General features: G+C 22.4%; 4 protein-coding genes across 4 annotated transcripts; 3 read left to right on the forward strand and 1 right to left on the reverse strand. All coding sequences in view use genetic code 6, as the record gives it.

The window, feature by feature from the left end:
* Positions 1 to 284: 284 nt before the first annotated feature.
* Positions 285 to 3,403, forward strand: TTHERM_000990530 (hypothetical protein; the record flags this gene model as incomplete). The annotated part of the gene is made up of 10 exons (XM_012799284.1): positions 285 to 355; positions 623 to 712; positions 973 to 1,062; positions 1,330 to 1,419; positions 1,676 to 1,765; positions 2,022 to 2,111; positions 2,379 to 2,468; positions 2,664 to 2,753; positions 2,998 to 3,087; positions 3,319 to 3,403. The coding sequence occupies 10 exons, from the start codon at positions 285 to 287 to the stop codon at positions 3,401 to 3,403; spliced, it is 876 nt and encodes a 291-aa protein (XP_012654738.1).
* An 876-nt stretch (positions 3,404 to 4,279) lies between these two features.
* On the reverse strand, positions 4,280 to 7,641 carry TTHERM_00991530 (kinase domain protein, putative; the record flags this gene model as incomplete). The annotated part of the gene is made up of 14 exons (XM_001022459.2): positions 4,280 to 4,511; positions 4,643 to 4,732; positions 4,890 to 4,979; positions 5,165 to 5,254; positions 5,427 to 5,516; positions 5,617 to 5,706; positions 5,789 to 5,878; positions 6,105 to 6,194; positions 6,408 to 6,497; positions 6,635 to 6,724; positions 6,861 to 6,950; positions 7,128 to 7,217; positions 7,499 to 7,548; positions 7,606 to 7,641. The coding sequence occupies 14 exons, from the start codon at positions 7,639 to 7,641 to the stop codon at positions 4,280 to 4,282; spliced, it is 1,308 nt and encodes a 435-aa protein (XP_001022459.2).
* Positions 7,642 to 8,430: 789 nt separating this feature from the next.
* On the forward strand, positions 8,431 to 9,159 carry TTHERM_00991540 (transmembrane protein, putative; the record flags this gene model as incomplete). Its single annotated transcript, XM_001022460.3, has 1 exon — positions 8,431 to 9,159. The coding sequence occupies one exon, from the start codon at positions 8,431 to 8,433 to the stop codon at positions 9,157 to 9,159; it is 729 nt and encodes a 242-aa protein (XP_001022460.1).
* Positions 9,160 to 10,039: 880 nt separating this feature from the next.
* Positions 10,040 to 16,345, forward strand: TTHERM_00991550 (helicase carboxy-terminal domain protein; the record flags this gene model as incomplete). The annotated part of the gene is made up of 1 exon (XM_001022461.3): positions 10,040 to 16,345. One exon carries the CDS (start codon positions 10,040 to 10,042, stop codon positions 16,343 to 16,345), a length of 6,306 nt encoding a protein of 2,101 aa, XP_001022461.2.
* Between the last annotated feature and the right edge of the window lie 715 nt (positions 16,346 to 17,060).

Here is a 17,060-nt window from a genome sequence, read left to right on the forward strand (position 1 = left end):
GTTTTTAGAATGCTTTAAATTCTAAAATTTCAAATATTATATACTATCAATCCTCATTAATTAACACCAACATCCTCTCCCCCCCTCCACCCCAAATTTTTATAATTTTAAATTTAAAAAAATTTAAATGTATCTATCTATCTTATTTTTACTTTCAATTTATATTATTAATTAATTAATTAATCTTATTATTCATATTATTTCTTCATTTTTTCCTTCTAATTTACTATTTAATGATATATTTTTTTCTTCAATATTTAAAAAGTTTGAATTTAATTGGTGCTATGGGTGCATCAGGCTTAGGTTCTAGTTTAGCAAATTGCATTAATCTCTCAAATTTGACACTTGACCTTTAGTAAAAACAGTTTATTTATTTGTTTTGGATTGTGATATTTTAATTATAAAAACTAATTAAAAACAATAAAGCTCCTTTTTCTTTTTCTTTTTATTGTGTTTGCTTTTTTTTGTTCTTTCTTTGTTAATTTATTTAGCTCATCCTTTTATTTTCAAATTTTTTACTTTTATTATTAATTTATTAATCTTATTATTTCATATTATTTCTTCATTTATTCCTTCTAATTTACTATTTAATGATATATTTTTTTCTTCAATATTAAAAAAGTTTGAATTAAATTGGTGACGAAGGTGCATCAGGCTTAGGTTCTGGTTTAGCAAATTGCATTAATCTCTCAAATTTGATACTTGACCTTAAGTAAAAACAGTTTATTTGTTTTGGATTGTTATATTTTTAATTATAAAAACTAATTAAAAACAATAAAGCTCCTTTTTCTTTTTCTTTTTATTGTGCTTGCTTTTTTTTGTTCTTTCTTTGTTAATATATTTAGCTCATCCTTTTATTTTCAAATTTTTTACTTTTATTAATTAATTAATCTTATGATTTCATATTATTTCTTCATTTTTTCCTTTTAATTAACTATTTAATGATATATTTTTTCTTCAATATTTAAAAAGTGGCAATAAAATTGGTGACGAAGGTGCATCAGGCTTATGCTCTGCTTTAGCAAATTGCATTAATCTCTCAAATTTGACACTTTAATTTTAGTAAAAACAGTTTATTTGTTTTGGATTGTTATATTTTGAATTATAAAAACTAATTAAAAACAATAAAGCTCTTTTTTCTTTTTGTTTTTATTGTGCTTACTTTTTTTTGTTCTATCTTTGTTAATTTATTTAGCTCATCCTTTTATTTTCAAATTTTTTAATTTTATTATTAATTAATTAATTAATCTTATTATTTCATATTATTTCTTCATTTTTTCCTTTTAATTTACTATTTAATGATATATTTTTTCTTCAATATTTAAAAAGAAGTAATTAAATTGGTGCTATGGGTGCATCAGGCTTAGGTTCTGGTTTAGCAAATTGCATTAATCTATCAAATTTGACACTTAAATTTTAGTAATAATAGTTTATTTGTTTTGGATTGTGATATTTTTAATTATAAAAACCAATTAAAAACGATAAAACTGTTTTTTCTTTTTCTTATTATTGTGCTTGCTTTTTTTATTCTTTCTTTGTTAATTTATTTAGCTCATCCTTTTATTTTCAAATTTTTTACTTTTATTATTAATTAATTTATTAATCTTATTATTTCTTCATTTTTTCCTTCTAATTTACTGTTTAATGATATATTTTTTCTTCAATATTTAAAAAGTGTGAATTAAATTGGTGACGAAGGTGCATCAGGCTTAGGTTCTGGTTTAGCAAATTGCATTAATCTCTCAAATTTGACACTTGACCTTGAGTAAAAACAGTTTATTTGTTTTGGATTGTGATATTTTTAATTATAAAAACTAATTAAAAACAATAAAACTGTTTTTTCTTTTTCTTATTATTGTGCTTGCTTTTATTATGCTTTCTTTGTTAATTTATTTAGCTCATCCTTTTATTTTCAAATTTTTTACTTTTATTATTAATTAATTTATTAATCTTATTATTTCTTCATTTTTTCCTTCTAATTAACTATTTAATGATATATTTTTTCTTCAATATTTAAAAAGTGGCAATAAAATTGGTGACGAAGGTGCATCAGGCTTAGGTTCTGCTTTAGCAAATTGCATTAATCTCTCAAATTTGACACTTTACCTTAAGTAAAAACAGTTTATTTGTTTTGGATTGTTATATTTTGAATTATAAAAACTAATTAAAAACAATAAAGCTCCTTTTTCTTTTTCTTTTTATTGTGCTTGCTTTTTTTTGTTCTTTCTTTGTTAATATATTTAGCTCATCCTTTTATTTTCAAATTTTTTACTTTTATTATTAATTAATTAATTAATCTTACTATTTCATATTATTTCTTCATTTTTTCCTTTTAATTAACTATTTAATGATATATTTTTTCTTCAATATTAAAAAAGTGACAATAAAATTGGTGCTATGGGTGCATCAGGCTTAGGTTCTGGTTTAGCAAATTGCATTAATCTCTCAAATTTGACACTTGGCCTTCGGTAAAAACAGTTTATTTATTTTGGATTGTTGCTTTTTTTTATTCTTTCTTTGTTAGTTTATTTAGCTCATCCTTTTATTTTCAAATTTTTTACTTTTATTATTAATTGATTAATCTTATTATTTCATATTATTTCTTCATTTTTTCCTTCTAATTTACTATTTAATGATATATTTTTTCTTCAATATTTAAAAAGTTACAATGAAATTGGTGCTATGGGTGCATCAGGCTTAGGTTCTGGTTTAGCAAATTGCATCAAACTCTCAAATTTGACACTTGACCTTACGTAAAAACAGTTTATTTGTTTTGGATTGTTATATTTTTAATTATAAAAACTATTAAAAACAATAAAGCACTTTTTTCTTTTTCTTTTTATTGTGCTTGCTTTTTTTTTTTTCAACTCATCCTTTTATTTTCAAATTTTTTACTTTTATTATTAATTAATTAATCTTATTATTTCATATTATTTCTTCATTTTTTCCTTTTAATTTACTATTTAATGATATATTTTTTCTTCAATATTTAAAAAGAAGAAATTAAATTGGTGCTATGGGTACATCAGTCTTAGGTTCTGGTTTAGCAAAATGCATTAATCTCTCAAATTTGACACTTAACCTTAGGTAATAACAGTTTATTTATTTTGGATTGTGATATTTTGAATTATAAAAACTAATTAAAAACAATAAAGCTATTTGAATTTAATTGATATCTTTTATTTGATTTATTTTTTTATCTTTATTATACCACTAATACTATTTTATTTATTAATTTAAGAAATATTTTTTAATTTAATAGTTTAATCTATTTTGATATTTATTTAAAATATACACAAATTTATTATAAAATATTAGCCTAAATGATGTATCATAAAAGTTCAAAGTTGTAAGCAAGTGTCTTAAATCAAAAAGATTAGTTGTCTTTTAAAAAATATTCTGATTATAAATAAATCACGAAAAAAGGATGAATAAAAATTAAATGTTTGAATAATATTAAATAATATTTTGAAAATTTTTTTAAAATTTAAAATATAAACCGATAGATTGATAGATTTTATTATTGATTTTATATTTATAAATATCATTCATATTTATTTTTGTAAGTAAATAAATTATTTATAAAAAATAAAAAAATAAAATTTACTTAAATTCATAAATTCCTCTTAAGTAACCCTATGGTTTCTCCAAAAACGATCAAATAATTTGAAAGGATTTTTAAATCCAGGATTATCAATATATGTATGTATAACCAATAGTATTATCCCACTAATATATATAGTTTTAAATTTTTATATCATAAATAATTTAGAAGACTAAAAATTATTATTGGACACCTGAATTGCTATGTGCCAAATTTTAAAGATTGGTATTTGGTGTCCAATAAATAAATTTAGTCATTGGTGTCTAATACTAAGAAGCTATTGTTAACCATTTTTTTTAAAGATTAATTATTTAGATTTAAATTGTAATATTTAATGAATAACAAAATAAATTATTAAAGACTCTTGGTTTGATTAATTTTTAAAATTATATTTAATATGTTATAAAAACAAAGATAAGAAATATAAATGTATCTTAAGATTTTAATTTATGTTATAATAAGTGCAATTATGTTAATTAAAATTATAATATATTGGTTATAAGGTTAAACAAACAGTATTTTGTATGAACAAAAATACTTAAAATAGAACAAATAATCTTAAAAAATAAAACATTTAATTAATTTTTTCAATAAAATAATTTTTATCATGTTCTCCCTAATAGTAATAGCAAAACTTTAACAGCTTTTATTCTTTTTAAATGAAAAAAATTGCACTCAATAATCAGGTTCTTAGCCTTATACTTCATCATTTTCATCTGAAAAATCTTCATTTTAAATAAATTATTGCAAAATATCATCATTTTCTTCAAACCCATTGTCATCTTCTTCAAATTCTTCTTCATTTTCTTCAAATTCATCATTGCAAAATTCAAATTTAATTAGCTTATTAATTTTTAAGATTTTAAAGTAGAGTTTTCTTAAACACGTTAACTTATTTTAATTAGCCCTTTTAGTATTTTTAAGTAAATTTAAAAATTAATCAATATTTTCGAACAATAATGATGGCTTTATATTATTATCATTTGGTTATTCTTAATTTAATGAATAATCTAAATTGTAAATTTTTAATAAAATTACCTCATATTTAGATCCAAAAATAACAGATTTGAGCAGCAAGTTAAACCTAAACCTAAATCTAAGGCACCTTAATTTCTAATTTGATTCCAGCTTTTGATTTTTATTAATATTAATGATAGCATACTTGAATATTTCAGTTATTCAGGTAAATATAAATCTCAAATGTAAATAGAAAAAATTATTCAAAATAAATATTATATTTTGCTTCTTATTTTTTACCAAATTTACAATAATAAAATAAATTTACCCTAAAATTAGAGTTAAAGATTATAAGTTAGTGCATTTAGCAAATCCAAAACCCAAAGCAGATGTGCCTTCATCTCCAATATCATTTGAGCTTTTGATATATAATAGAATGATTGAAAAAATATATTAAATAAAAATGAACTACTTGAGAAAGTTAAAGACAAAATTGATTTGTTAAGTTATGAAAAAAATTATTTATATTTTTAATATAAAAATAAAAATTTATAATTGTTAATTTTTATTGACATTTTAATTATGTAAATAAATTAAATTTACTAGAGATCGAGATTCAGCTTTGATAAATTTATTAATTTTGCTATTCCTGAACCAAGTCCTTATGCACCCTCATCCCCAATTTTATTTGATCTTTTATACAATTTAAATTAGACAGTAAAATTTTATTAAAATTTTAAAATTATTTTTAAGTTTTTTTGAAATGAAAAGGTTTTATAAAAATTTATTGTTTTAAAACAAACGATTTTCTTTTATAAGCAATAATTTATAATTTAATATTTAGTAAACAACTTGCTAAATTTACTCTAAATTAAGGATCAAAGTTGAGATACTTGTGCATTTAGCCAATTCAGAGCCAAAAAGTGATGTACCTTAATTACTCATTTAATTCCATCTATCAAAGTAATTTTTATAGTTTATTAATTAAGTAGGTTTTAATATTAAATTTAGAATATTTTTTATTTAATTAAATAACTGAATTTTTATAAATTTACTAGAAATCAATTATCAGAGTTTAAAGTTGAGTGAGTTTAGCTATACCAGAACCTAAACCAAATGCGCCTAGTTAATTTATAGCATTTGAACTATTTTTATAGTTTAAATATGAGCAAACTTTCATTAACATTATTTATAAATATTAAATTTTGATTAATAAACTATATCTACTAGAAATTAAGAGTCAATGTAGCAAGATCATAGCACTTTGATAATCCAGAGCCTAAATTTGAAGCACCCTCATCGCTAATAATATTTGCACTATTAATAAATATATTTTTGGATATTAAGAGGTCATTATTAAGACTATCATAAAAAAATCTAAAAATAGCAAAAAAATTTAGTTCTAAACGATGAATGATAATTAATGTTTTTGCAAATAACAAATAGAAATTAAATTTTCTATTTAGTAATCAATAGTAAATATTTATTTTTTTAAGGAATTTATCAATTCTTTCATTTTATAGTTTGTTTATTTATTTATTACTAAAAATCAAGTTTCAAACAAGAGAGCTTTGCTAATTTAGACAATGCTTAACCTAAACTTGTAGCTCCAATGTCACCAATTAAATTGTAGCTTTTTTAATTAAAAATTTAATCAGAAATAGGATTAAACTGAAGAAAAAATGAAATAAATTTAAACAAAGAGGTAATTAAGTTATTGATCATTTAACAGTATAATTAAAATAAATAAATAAATAATCATTTTATTCATAATGAATGAGTGATAGTTTACAAAACTTTGAAAATTTCAAAGATAAGTCTATTTATGCAAATAAATAAATTTTACTTGAAATAAATTTCTAATGTTGAAAGGTTTATACACTTCTATAAACCTAAGCTTAAATCTGTAGCTCCTTGAGGACCAATTTTATTTTGCCTTTATGTTGATTTTAATAATTTGATAATAAATAAATAAATTAAATTTTAAAAATATTCATTTATATTAAATATCTCTTAAGTTTTTTTTAACTTAACTTTAATTGTTAAAAGTCTAAAAAATAAATAAAATTTTACTGAAAATCAATTTTCAAAGTAGAGAGGTTGACACATCTTGCTAATAGAGCACCTAGCTATGACACTCCTTAATGACTAATATCATTTCTCCTTTAATTTAATAATAGAAATTGAATTATTATTACATTTGATATAAAAAAACATAATAAATATTAAGAATTTTGTATTTGATTAATGTAAAAATTTAATTAATTGGCTTAAGTAAAAAGCATTAAAATAAATTTACCCTAAATTAAGAATCAAATTCTAGAGGCTAGTACATTTCGTTAAGTTTGTGCATAAATCTGATAAACCTTAATCGCAAATATTGTTATAGCTATTATAAAAGAATTGATTGACTGATCATAAATAATAATTCAGAAAATAAAAAAAATAAATAAAACTTTTTAAACAAAATATGACACTAAAGAGAGAGAATATTTATAAATTTAATTTAAAAATTTATTAAGCCATTTTTATCAAGTTAAGATTTAATTTAATTGATACAATTTACCTAATATTAAGAATTAATTTTTAAAGATTAGAGCATATTGCCAATTAGGAGCCTAAATCTGATGCTTGCTGAGGACCTAAGTTTTTTGAGCTTTTGATATTATTAGATAAAGAAAAAGAATGATTAAGGACCAAATAACTGAGAAAGATAAATTCATTATATAAAAAATAGAATATTATATTTTTTTATATTAAAAGAATTTTTGCTAGAAAACTTTAAAAATAAAATTTTATCATCTAAAATTAATTTTGGATGCTTCTAACATTTTTATGTAAATTAACTAAAATTAGAGAAAAAAAAGCACTTCAAATTTTATTATTAATTTTAATAATTATAAAAAATATTATTAAATAAAATGGGATCTATTTTACATGAATTCAATATTAAGATCAGTATGAAACTGCAATTATGAGGTTAGTAACTTTTTATATAAAATTATTAAAGTTAAGATTCTGCTAATTTCAAAATATAAAATTACATTTTCTAGATCTGTAAAATAATTATTTTATTCCATACCTATTTTTTCTTTCTATTTAAACAATTTGAAGCTTTAAATTACTTTTTAATAATATAAATTTTAAAATAATCGTTTCATTTTTCATTTCAAATTAATTAAATTAAAAAAAAGGAGGATAAATCCCTCCTAATAAAAGAATTAAAAAAAAATATACTAAAAACATCCTTTAGATACAAGAGATGTGAGGTGGTTGAACAACAAGGGAAACATATTTACATATTTTAGAAAATAAGTTATTATGTTTTACTTTAATTTTAAATTATAAAATTAAATATTAAAGTAAATTTAAGAATCAATTAAACTAGTTTATTTTTATTTGATAAAAGATACTTTCTCTATTATATATAATCAAGTAATAATTTGAAATAATGTTAGTTAATTAATTAACGTGAAAGAAGAATAGTATTCTAATTTAAAAGAAGTCAAATTAATAAACTTTTGTTATTTAATTTTTAAGTTTAGCTTTGAATAATTTGCAAAATATGGTAAATAGAAAGTAAATAAGTAAGTATAACAAAATAAATCTTCAATTTAAAAGCAAAATTGCTTAAGATAGATAGGGAAGATAAAATTTGATTGTCAAATTAAGATTTATTATCAAAATTAATCTTTTATAATCTTTGAATGCAAAATAGTAAATCCTATTTAAGAAAAAGCAAATTCAACTATTGAAGAATCACAAATAAAGTAACAAAAGATTAATTTTTAAAAGATTGCTATAAATTAATTAATTAGATATAGACAAAATAAATAAATAAATAAACTAATAAATAAATAAATAAGTTCATGATTTCGCCAAACTAACAACAACAATATATTCAACTAGGAAACTAGGTACCAGGCCGTGCTTGCTTCTTGGCAACTAATTTGATCAATATTTTGGTTCACACTTTGATACTTTTTGAAGGTTATCACAGCATTGGATCCTCTATAATATTCTTACATATCTTCGTTGGTTACCTTATCACTCATTATGTTTTGGGAGTAGTGTCTGCAATTGAATAAAGTCAATCTTTACACAAGTTTTACAAGATTTCCTGCGCTATCATAAGTATAGTTCACTTAATTGTTTGCAGCATATCTCTTATTTGCGTTATTGTCTTGGCTTCTTAGGGATCATCAGGAAATGAATTCTATGCTTTAATTCTAGTGATATACTTAATGGGTCTTACATGGTCTGGTGTTGAATTATGTATTGACTATTCTAATTACAAGTACATTAGCCAACTTATTGCTTCTTCTAGTAACTAATAGTTCTTGGGTTTACCTCAATCTGCCTATCTTAATCAAACTTCATTCCATTAAGTTGCTTTGCCATAATAAAATCAAGTTTAAGTGAATTAACCTTATGTACTCCACTATCCATAGCTACAATAATAAATTCCTCAACAAAATTTTATGGAATTTAAGCAATAATCATTCGCTTATCCTATTAAAGCTGATATTATGAATACTTAAAACTCAGTCCACAAATAACCTTTAATGTTGTAAAATGGTTATCCTCAATTCTAATGAACTATAAAAAATGAATTAAAATTGAAATTATATATAATAATTGCATATAGTATGAATTAAATCTTATATCAATCAGATTTGAAATTTATTAATCAAAATGCTTGAATTTAATTTGTGAGATAATTTTGATTTATTTTACAATTTCTTTCACTAAAATAAAGTATTCATTGTATCTAGTGACTGACTATCTATCTTCAAACATATTTATCATTAATATTATTAATACTAATTTTATGCAAAATATTATAAAAATGTATTTTTTTATTATTCTTTCAAAGGGTTAAATTCTTTGTATTTGCAAAGGCTTAAATTTATAAATAATATTTTTATATAATAAAATTTATTTTTAAAATAGATAATAATTTTGTTAATTAATTTTAAATTAATTAAATAAATATTAAAAATAATATTATAATAAAAAAAACTTAATAATCCCAAAAACAAAACTTGTAAATTATTTCAAATTAAATTTATTTTACTTATTATAAATAAAATTTCTTATTATTCTATGTAAATATCTTAATTTTTAATATAATCTATTTATAATTTGTCAAAAATTTTAATTAATAAATTGTAATCAATTTATTTTAATAGAATAAATTAAGATTTTGTTAACAATTAATTATCAGTATCTAACTAACTAACTAAATAAATATTTGTTTAGTTATTTATATATTTAATCATCTGTCTCTCTTTAAGATTGATTGATTGATTGATTTATTTATTAAAAATATAAAGGTATTTTTTTTTAACAAAATATTTTTATTTTTTTTACATAATTAAGGGACACATTGAAAGGATCTTACTCAATCATTTGATATTATTAATTAAAAGTAAATTAATTATTAGTGGAAAAAGAAATTTATAATTTAATTATAAAATGGATTCAAATTTAAAAGAAAATAATTGTTATATAGTTAATGAGGGCGTAGAAAACGAAATGCTCAGTGCTTCATATGTAATATAGAAATTAGAATAGGAATTGATCAATCCATTAAAATATTTTGAAGAGTGCACCTATAAAGATATTATCAAAATCAAATCTTTTGAGTAGAATTAAAAATAATGTATTCCAGAAGTGAAACAAAATTTTAGGCGATGCAAGATTTTTAATAAAGATATTGATATTTTACTAAATATTGATAAGTAGAGTAATTATAATAATACATAGCATGAAGCTAATAAAAAGGAAGAACATTAAATTGTTTCAGAAGGAAGTTCAGAGATTTCTGATTCATCATAAAATTAAAATCTAAACAATGAATCTAAATACTTAAGTTCACAGAACATATCTTGTTCTGAAGCAGAAAGCGAAGAATCTGAAACAATGCATACGGAGTTAGAAGACATGTAAAATATTAATCAAGACTTGGACGTGGATGATGATAATGATGATGATGATGATGATGATGATGATGATGATGATGATGATATTAACACTGTAACTACCTAACCTCTACTTGAAGAGGAGTAAATTGACATTTAAGGGCTTTAGGATAACAAAGAAGTAGAAGAAGAGTAGAAAGTTAATAACGAAATCTAATAAATAAGTATATAAAAAGGTGATCTTACCTAAAATGCTACAATCGAGGAACTAAATAAAGAAGAATATTTGGACAAGACAAATTTATATGAAATTAATAATTTGAATGATTTTTAGGAATATTTAATTAAGAATATTGAGTAAAATGTTGATTTAAATGAATAAATTCTTCAAAAATTAGAGCTTGTTGACAACAAAGAACAAATTAAAAGCTACTTAAACTAAGTTTGCATAACTATAGCTCACTGGAATCTAATATACATCGTGCAAAAATTGAATTTAGATTATTAATAATAATAATAATTATAGTAATAATAAAATATAAGAAATAATTATTCCAAATTTTAGAGAGAGCCATTAAAAGATTAGATTAGATTTTTTTAGGATTTAAATGAATTTTATAGGAATCATATTTACTTTAATGAATTTACTTATTATTCAACTTGTTAGAAGGAATATTTTGAAGCTTTAATAGACTAATTTTTAGATTTTTATATTAAACAGTAACAAGAAATTAAGATTTATGAAAAAGAATATTAAAATTTAATTCCAATAAAACTTTACATCAAAATAGAAAAGTTTAAATTATTTAATTAATTCTTTTTACAGTAACTCAATAGTTTAATTCAAGAGATTTAAAAAAATGATTCTAATCAGCCTTCTTTATCAGACAAAATATTTTGTATATTTCTTTTTACTAAATCAATTAAATTCGAAATTGAACTTTACATAAAGTAGCTGCCATCTTACTCAGCAAAATATAGCATTTAAAGTTAAATTTATGACAATTAAGATAGCAAAGTTTAATTGTTGATGGGACATACTGGAAGTGGTAAGTCAACTTAAGTGCCTCAAATGCTTTTTGCTTTAAATAATTTGTACCTAAAAAGTAAATATCTGACAAATAAAACCAAAGAAAATGTTATATTTTGTGTGTAGCCTAGAAGATTAGCTTGCAAAATGCTATATGAAAGAGTTCAAAACGAAATGTACGAATATGGATATCAGGTTGGTTACTATATAGGCAATTTAAAACCCTAATAAAATTATTAAAAAAAGCAAATAGTTTTTATAACTGAATAGATTTTTATAGATGAATTTGTGAAATACTAGAAAGGATAAAAGTCAATCCTTAGCTAATGCTCTCATGTGATTATTGATGAAGTACATGAAAGAAATCTAAAAACTGATATTATCATTGGATTAATTCATAGATCTCTAACTAACTCTAAATTAAATAAAAGCGGGATCAACTTTATACTATCGTCTGCAACAATAAACAAAGAATCTTTTTAGAAGTACTTTTCAAAAAATAATCTGAAAATTATTGAGATTTAAGGCCACTCTTACGATGTTAAAGTTGAATACTTGGATAGCACTTACTAAAATAAAAGTATGAAGGACAAAATTCTTGATTAGCTTGAAAAAATTATTGAAATGAATAACTAAGATTCATTTATAGAAGCAGAGTTTTAAGGTCATATCTTAATATTTCTTTAAGACTAAATAGAAATAAATGCAATTTTAGATGAGGCTGATAAACTTTTAAAAAATAAAAAAATTTACAATAAAAATTATGAAATCATGCAATTACATGGTAAAATGCATCAAAGCGATATTTAGAAAGTTTTTGAGTAGAGAGAAAGAGTGACAAAAATAATTTTTTCAACAAATATTGCTGAGGCTTCGATTACAATAGAAGGAGTAAGTGTTATTTTAGATTCTGGTTTAGAGAAGACAATAATATTTGATCCCAGCAGAAACTCAAATGTGCTTACTGTTTAAAATATATCTAAATCTCAGGCTGAGTAGAGGAAAGGCAGAGCTGGTCGTACACGCGAGGGAATATGCTATAGGTTGTATACTTAGGAGCAATATTAAAGGTTTGAAATTGATAAGCAACCTGAAATTATGAGATCTAATTTAGGGTTTGCTATTTTGAAGATCATTGAAGTAGGTGTTTAAGACATAAAATAATTCGAATTCCTTACTAAACCCAGTTATAGTTTAATACAAAATAGCTTAAACACTCTTGAAGCATTAGAGGCGATAGTAATAAATAAAAATCTTTGCAAATTGACGGAAATAGGAAAGTGCATTATTCAGACTAATTTGGAACCAACTATTGCCAGAATATTCATTAAGGCAATATTTTTAGGAGTCTTAGATGAAGTAGTGAAAGCGATGGCTGTTTATTCTGAATATAATAATATATTTTCCAACTCTTAAGTTAGTAGAGATTTATTTAAAGCAATCATGAATGACTATGAATTTTAAAATCATAAATAAAAAAATTATGATCAAAATTAGAACCAAATAAATTAGTACAACAGTGATTTTGTTTTTATGTGGATTACCTTTGAATATTTAAAAAGATAGTAACAAAGACAAATAGAAAGAAGACAACAGTATGCAAATAAAAACATTAATTATACATTCAAAAAAGTTAATGAATACTACCAAGAAGCCATGCAATCTATTTAAGATTTATTTAAATATTTAAAAAAGCGCTTTTCACTCCTTAAAGAATAAGATTCTAGTGAAGTAGGATAAATAGCTAAAGGTTTAAAGAATGGCTATGTGGCTAAATAGTTAATTCAATAAAAATATGATAACATTGTTTATGCTTTTTTCTCTGGATTTTCCAGTTAGTTAGCCATTTACACGGGAATACATAAGCTAGGATTTTTGAACATTCAAACAAATGTCTTGTTTTATGTTCATCCTTCGTCATCTCTAAATTATTAGAAAAACAGCAAATAAACAAATAGGGTATTCTAAAAAGGTTAAATACTCTTTTTTTCAGTTTTGGAAGAAAGAGAAGTAAACAATTTTGCTAAATTTGTTTCCTTTCTGAATGAAGATTGGATAAAAGATTAATAAACTATTTAAAATATGAAAGATAAATCCAACTATTAACCATATATCAAGTTGAATGGAGAAAGACCATTGTTGGAGTATTTCTCAAGAAATCAGTTTTTAAATATTTAATAATAATTAGATAAAATGGATATACCTAAGAAGGCTAAATATTGTGTACTTTTTGAAAAAGATAAAGGTTATATCCGCTTTTTTTGCAACTAAGAAATGCAGCAATGTATGGACAGCTTAAATATTCCTCAGATTTTTCAAGAAAGCAAAGACTAATATTTAAAAGAACAAAAAAATGAGTAAATTCTAATTAGGTACAAAGACAGTTTTAATTATGCTTTGATAAGAAATGGTCTCACTATCAAAAAGCTCATTCTTCCTCATGAATTCCTTAGAGTTAGTTTAATAGATATCCCATTCAAAAGTAACTAGTAAAGCATAAACAATTTAGTGCAGCAAATTGAAGACAATAAATTAAGATAGTATAAGGAAGTTAAAATCATTAAAGATTACATTAGCTAAACAGCTGTTGCTTTATTTATTTTCAAGAACACTAAAAAAGCATTTGCTTTTTACGAAGCTTTGACAAAAATGAAGAGAAGTAAAATTGCAGAATTGCTGTCAGCAGAGGATAATTAGCTACCGAGAATAGTTCCTTAGCCTGAATGCGAATTTTATATAGAATAAATTAAAAATTTATCTAAATCTGTACTAAGAGCTCAATGGAGTATATGTGAATCACTTTGCTTCGGTAATATGTACTTCAGTAACGAAGTGGATGTCTTGGCGACCTATGATTAAATGAAAAAAGCCAATTTGTTTAAAGTAAAATACAATATCAAAGAAGATGCTAACAGTGGAAATTTAATTCATATCTTAGCCTTAGACAAGCTTGATCCTCTTACCGATGAAATAGATTTATAATCCTATGTTGTTAACACCTACTAAGGTTATTTATCTTGTGAAATTAAGAGAGAAATAATCGATCTTTCCATTTAGCATAACATAGACTTGGAAGAAGCTAGGTAAAAGAGAAATCTTTAAAATTTAATCTAAGACACAATTAACGAATTTAATTTCTTAAATACCAAGCAGAGCGTTAAAAGTTAAAAATTTTAAAAAGGCTAACAAAAATATTAAGAAGCTAAAGAAAATATATAAATAAAATTAAAAATACACAATGGTGTTTGCAAGGCAGAGATTATGCTTGACTCTCATGTATATGCTCAAGAGCTTGTCAATAAGTTTGATGGCATTGAATTTGAATGCCAAAGGCTTCGTATGTAAATACAAAATTAATAAAAAATTTTGGTTTTGGGTGCTGTTTACTTATTTTACTATGACAATATTCGCTAGTATATTGATGAGGCAGGATAAAGTGTTCAAGTCATTGCTCCTAAATACGATAAAGTATTTTATCTATCTAAAACGGTAGAGATTATTACAAAATAAATTTACTCAAGCTCAAGTTAGATTTTTTAAAAGCTAAACTACTAAATTACCAATCTCATTAAACCTGATTTAATTTATTTAAATTGTCTTCCACTTGATCTAGAAAATTTGATGAATCAGCAAAGTAATATAGTAGAAGGCATGGAAAAATAATACGAATGCATAATCAAGCTATCAGGAAAAAGAAGCTCACAGCTTAAAGTTTGGTTTAGAAAGGATAAAACAGGTGATCAAATAGCTTCAGAAAAGACGAAAATTAAATAAGTATTTGAGGAATACTTATTCTAAAAATTCAAATTTAACAAACAAAATTATCATTTTAAATAAGTTGAAGATTATTTACAAAATATGCAAAAAAAAAATATCATACAAAGCTATGAATAAGATAATAAAAACTTTACAATCACAGCTACAAAAAGCTAAATTTAAAAAATTTAACAAGAAATTAATGACAAGAATAAAAAATATCTTAATAAGTAGAAATCAAAAGTCGAACAACAAGATGATCTTGAGGAGGAAGAAACTTGTTAGATTTGTTAAGAATTTAAAAATCTTTAAAGATTCTCATGTGAGTGCTTATTTTGTAAAGAATGTATCTCTTTATTCTTTTTAACTCAATCCTAACAGTTCCAAAGCACAAAGCCCTTAGCCTGTCCAAATCACCAAGATTAGCCTGTCAGTATTAAATTAATTGAATCTATTTTAGATCCCCAGCAATTATAAGAACTCATTTAATTAAGAATTGATCACTCTATTGAGAATATGATTCACCCTACAATACAAAAATAAAATTACATAAGATGCCCATCTGTAAATTGCAATCAGTTTTTTGAAAGAATATATCCAAAAGAACAAGAAGATAAAGAGCAATTATCTAATGGCATACTCTCTTCCAATTCAGAAACTTTTGAAGAAATTCCAATATAAAAAAAAGGTTCTAAGATACAAGAGGAGTTGTCAGCCACCGAAAATTTTGGGATAGCCCCTAGAAGAGTTAAATGCTATGGCTGTTTCCAAGAATACTGTCTAATTTCTTCAGGAAAATATTTTGAAGAACCAGAAAAATAAATACATAATACCCATTCAGAGAGTACATGTGAGCAATATTTTAAGCAATTATAATAAGACAAAGAAAATCTAAAGGGTATCGAACTTATCACATGCCCAAAATGTAATTTTAAAGCCACTAAGGGAGAAGGCTGTAATCACATAACCTGTAAATGCGGAGCTCATTTCTGTGCAAAATGCCTTAAATAATTTAAAACCTCGAAAGAAGTGTATTAACATTTAGATAAAGAACATCAAGGATATTACAATTGAAGTTTACTAATAAAGATCTTAGCTATTACAATTAATTAATTAAATCAATAAATAAATAAATAATTCATACATTAATTTTAGTTCAGTAGAAAATAAATATTTTTTTGTGAAAATTTAAATTGATTAAAGATATTTTGATTAACTAATTTAATTAAAAATTTGTTTCGGATAATGTTACATTTAATTACTGTAACTAGTTCTGCTATTTAAATAAGCGAAGATCAAACAAAAAAATTATTTAATAATGATTTTTTTAATTTATTTTACACTTTTACTTAAATTTAGAAAAATTTTTAATTCTTAAATTAAATCAGAGCAATGATAAATTAATCAGCATCATTTCTTTTTTTTAATCTCATCATGAAAAAATATTTTAATTTAAATTACAAAATCTACTTTTAAAATAATTAAATTTAATAAAAAGACATAAAAACTTTTTAATTTATTAAGAATCTTTATGTTTTATTTCATTTCAAATTTTTCTTATTAGTATTAAATGCTGCTTATTTATCTTTTGATACTTTAACTTGTTAATTTTTAAAACAAAATCATATTATATATTATCTAATTATTTTGACTATAACTGTGATTGAGCTAGACATTCAGAAAGATTATTATAAATATTCTATCAAATACAATTTTGCTAAATATAAAATGTCCCTTAATACATATAGCTAAATAAAAATAATATTTTGATTTCATTTTATAAATCTAT

Source organism: Tetrahymena thermophila (assembly GCF_000189635.1).
Source record: "Tetrahymena thermophila SB210 genomic scaffold scf_8254485, whole genome shotgun sequence".
Classification (NCBI taxonomy): domain Eukaryota; phylum Ciliophora; class Oligohymenophorea; order Hymenostomatida; family Tetrahymenidae; genus Tetrahymena; species Tetrahymena thermophila.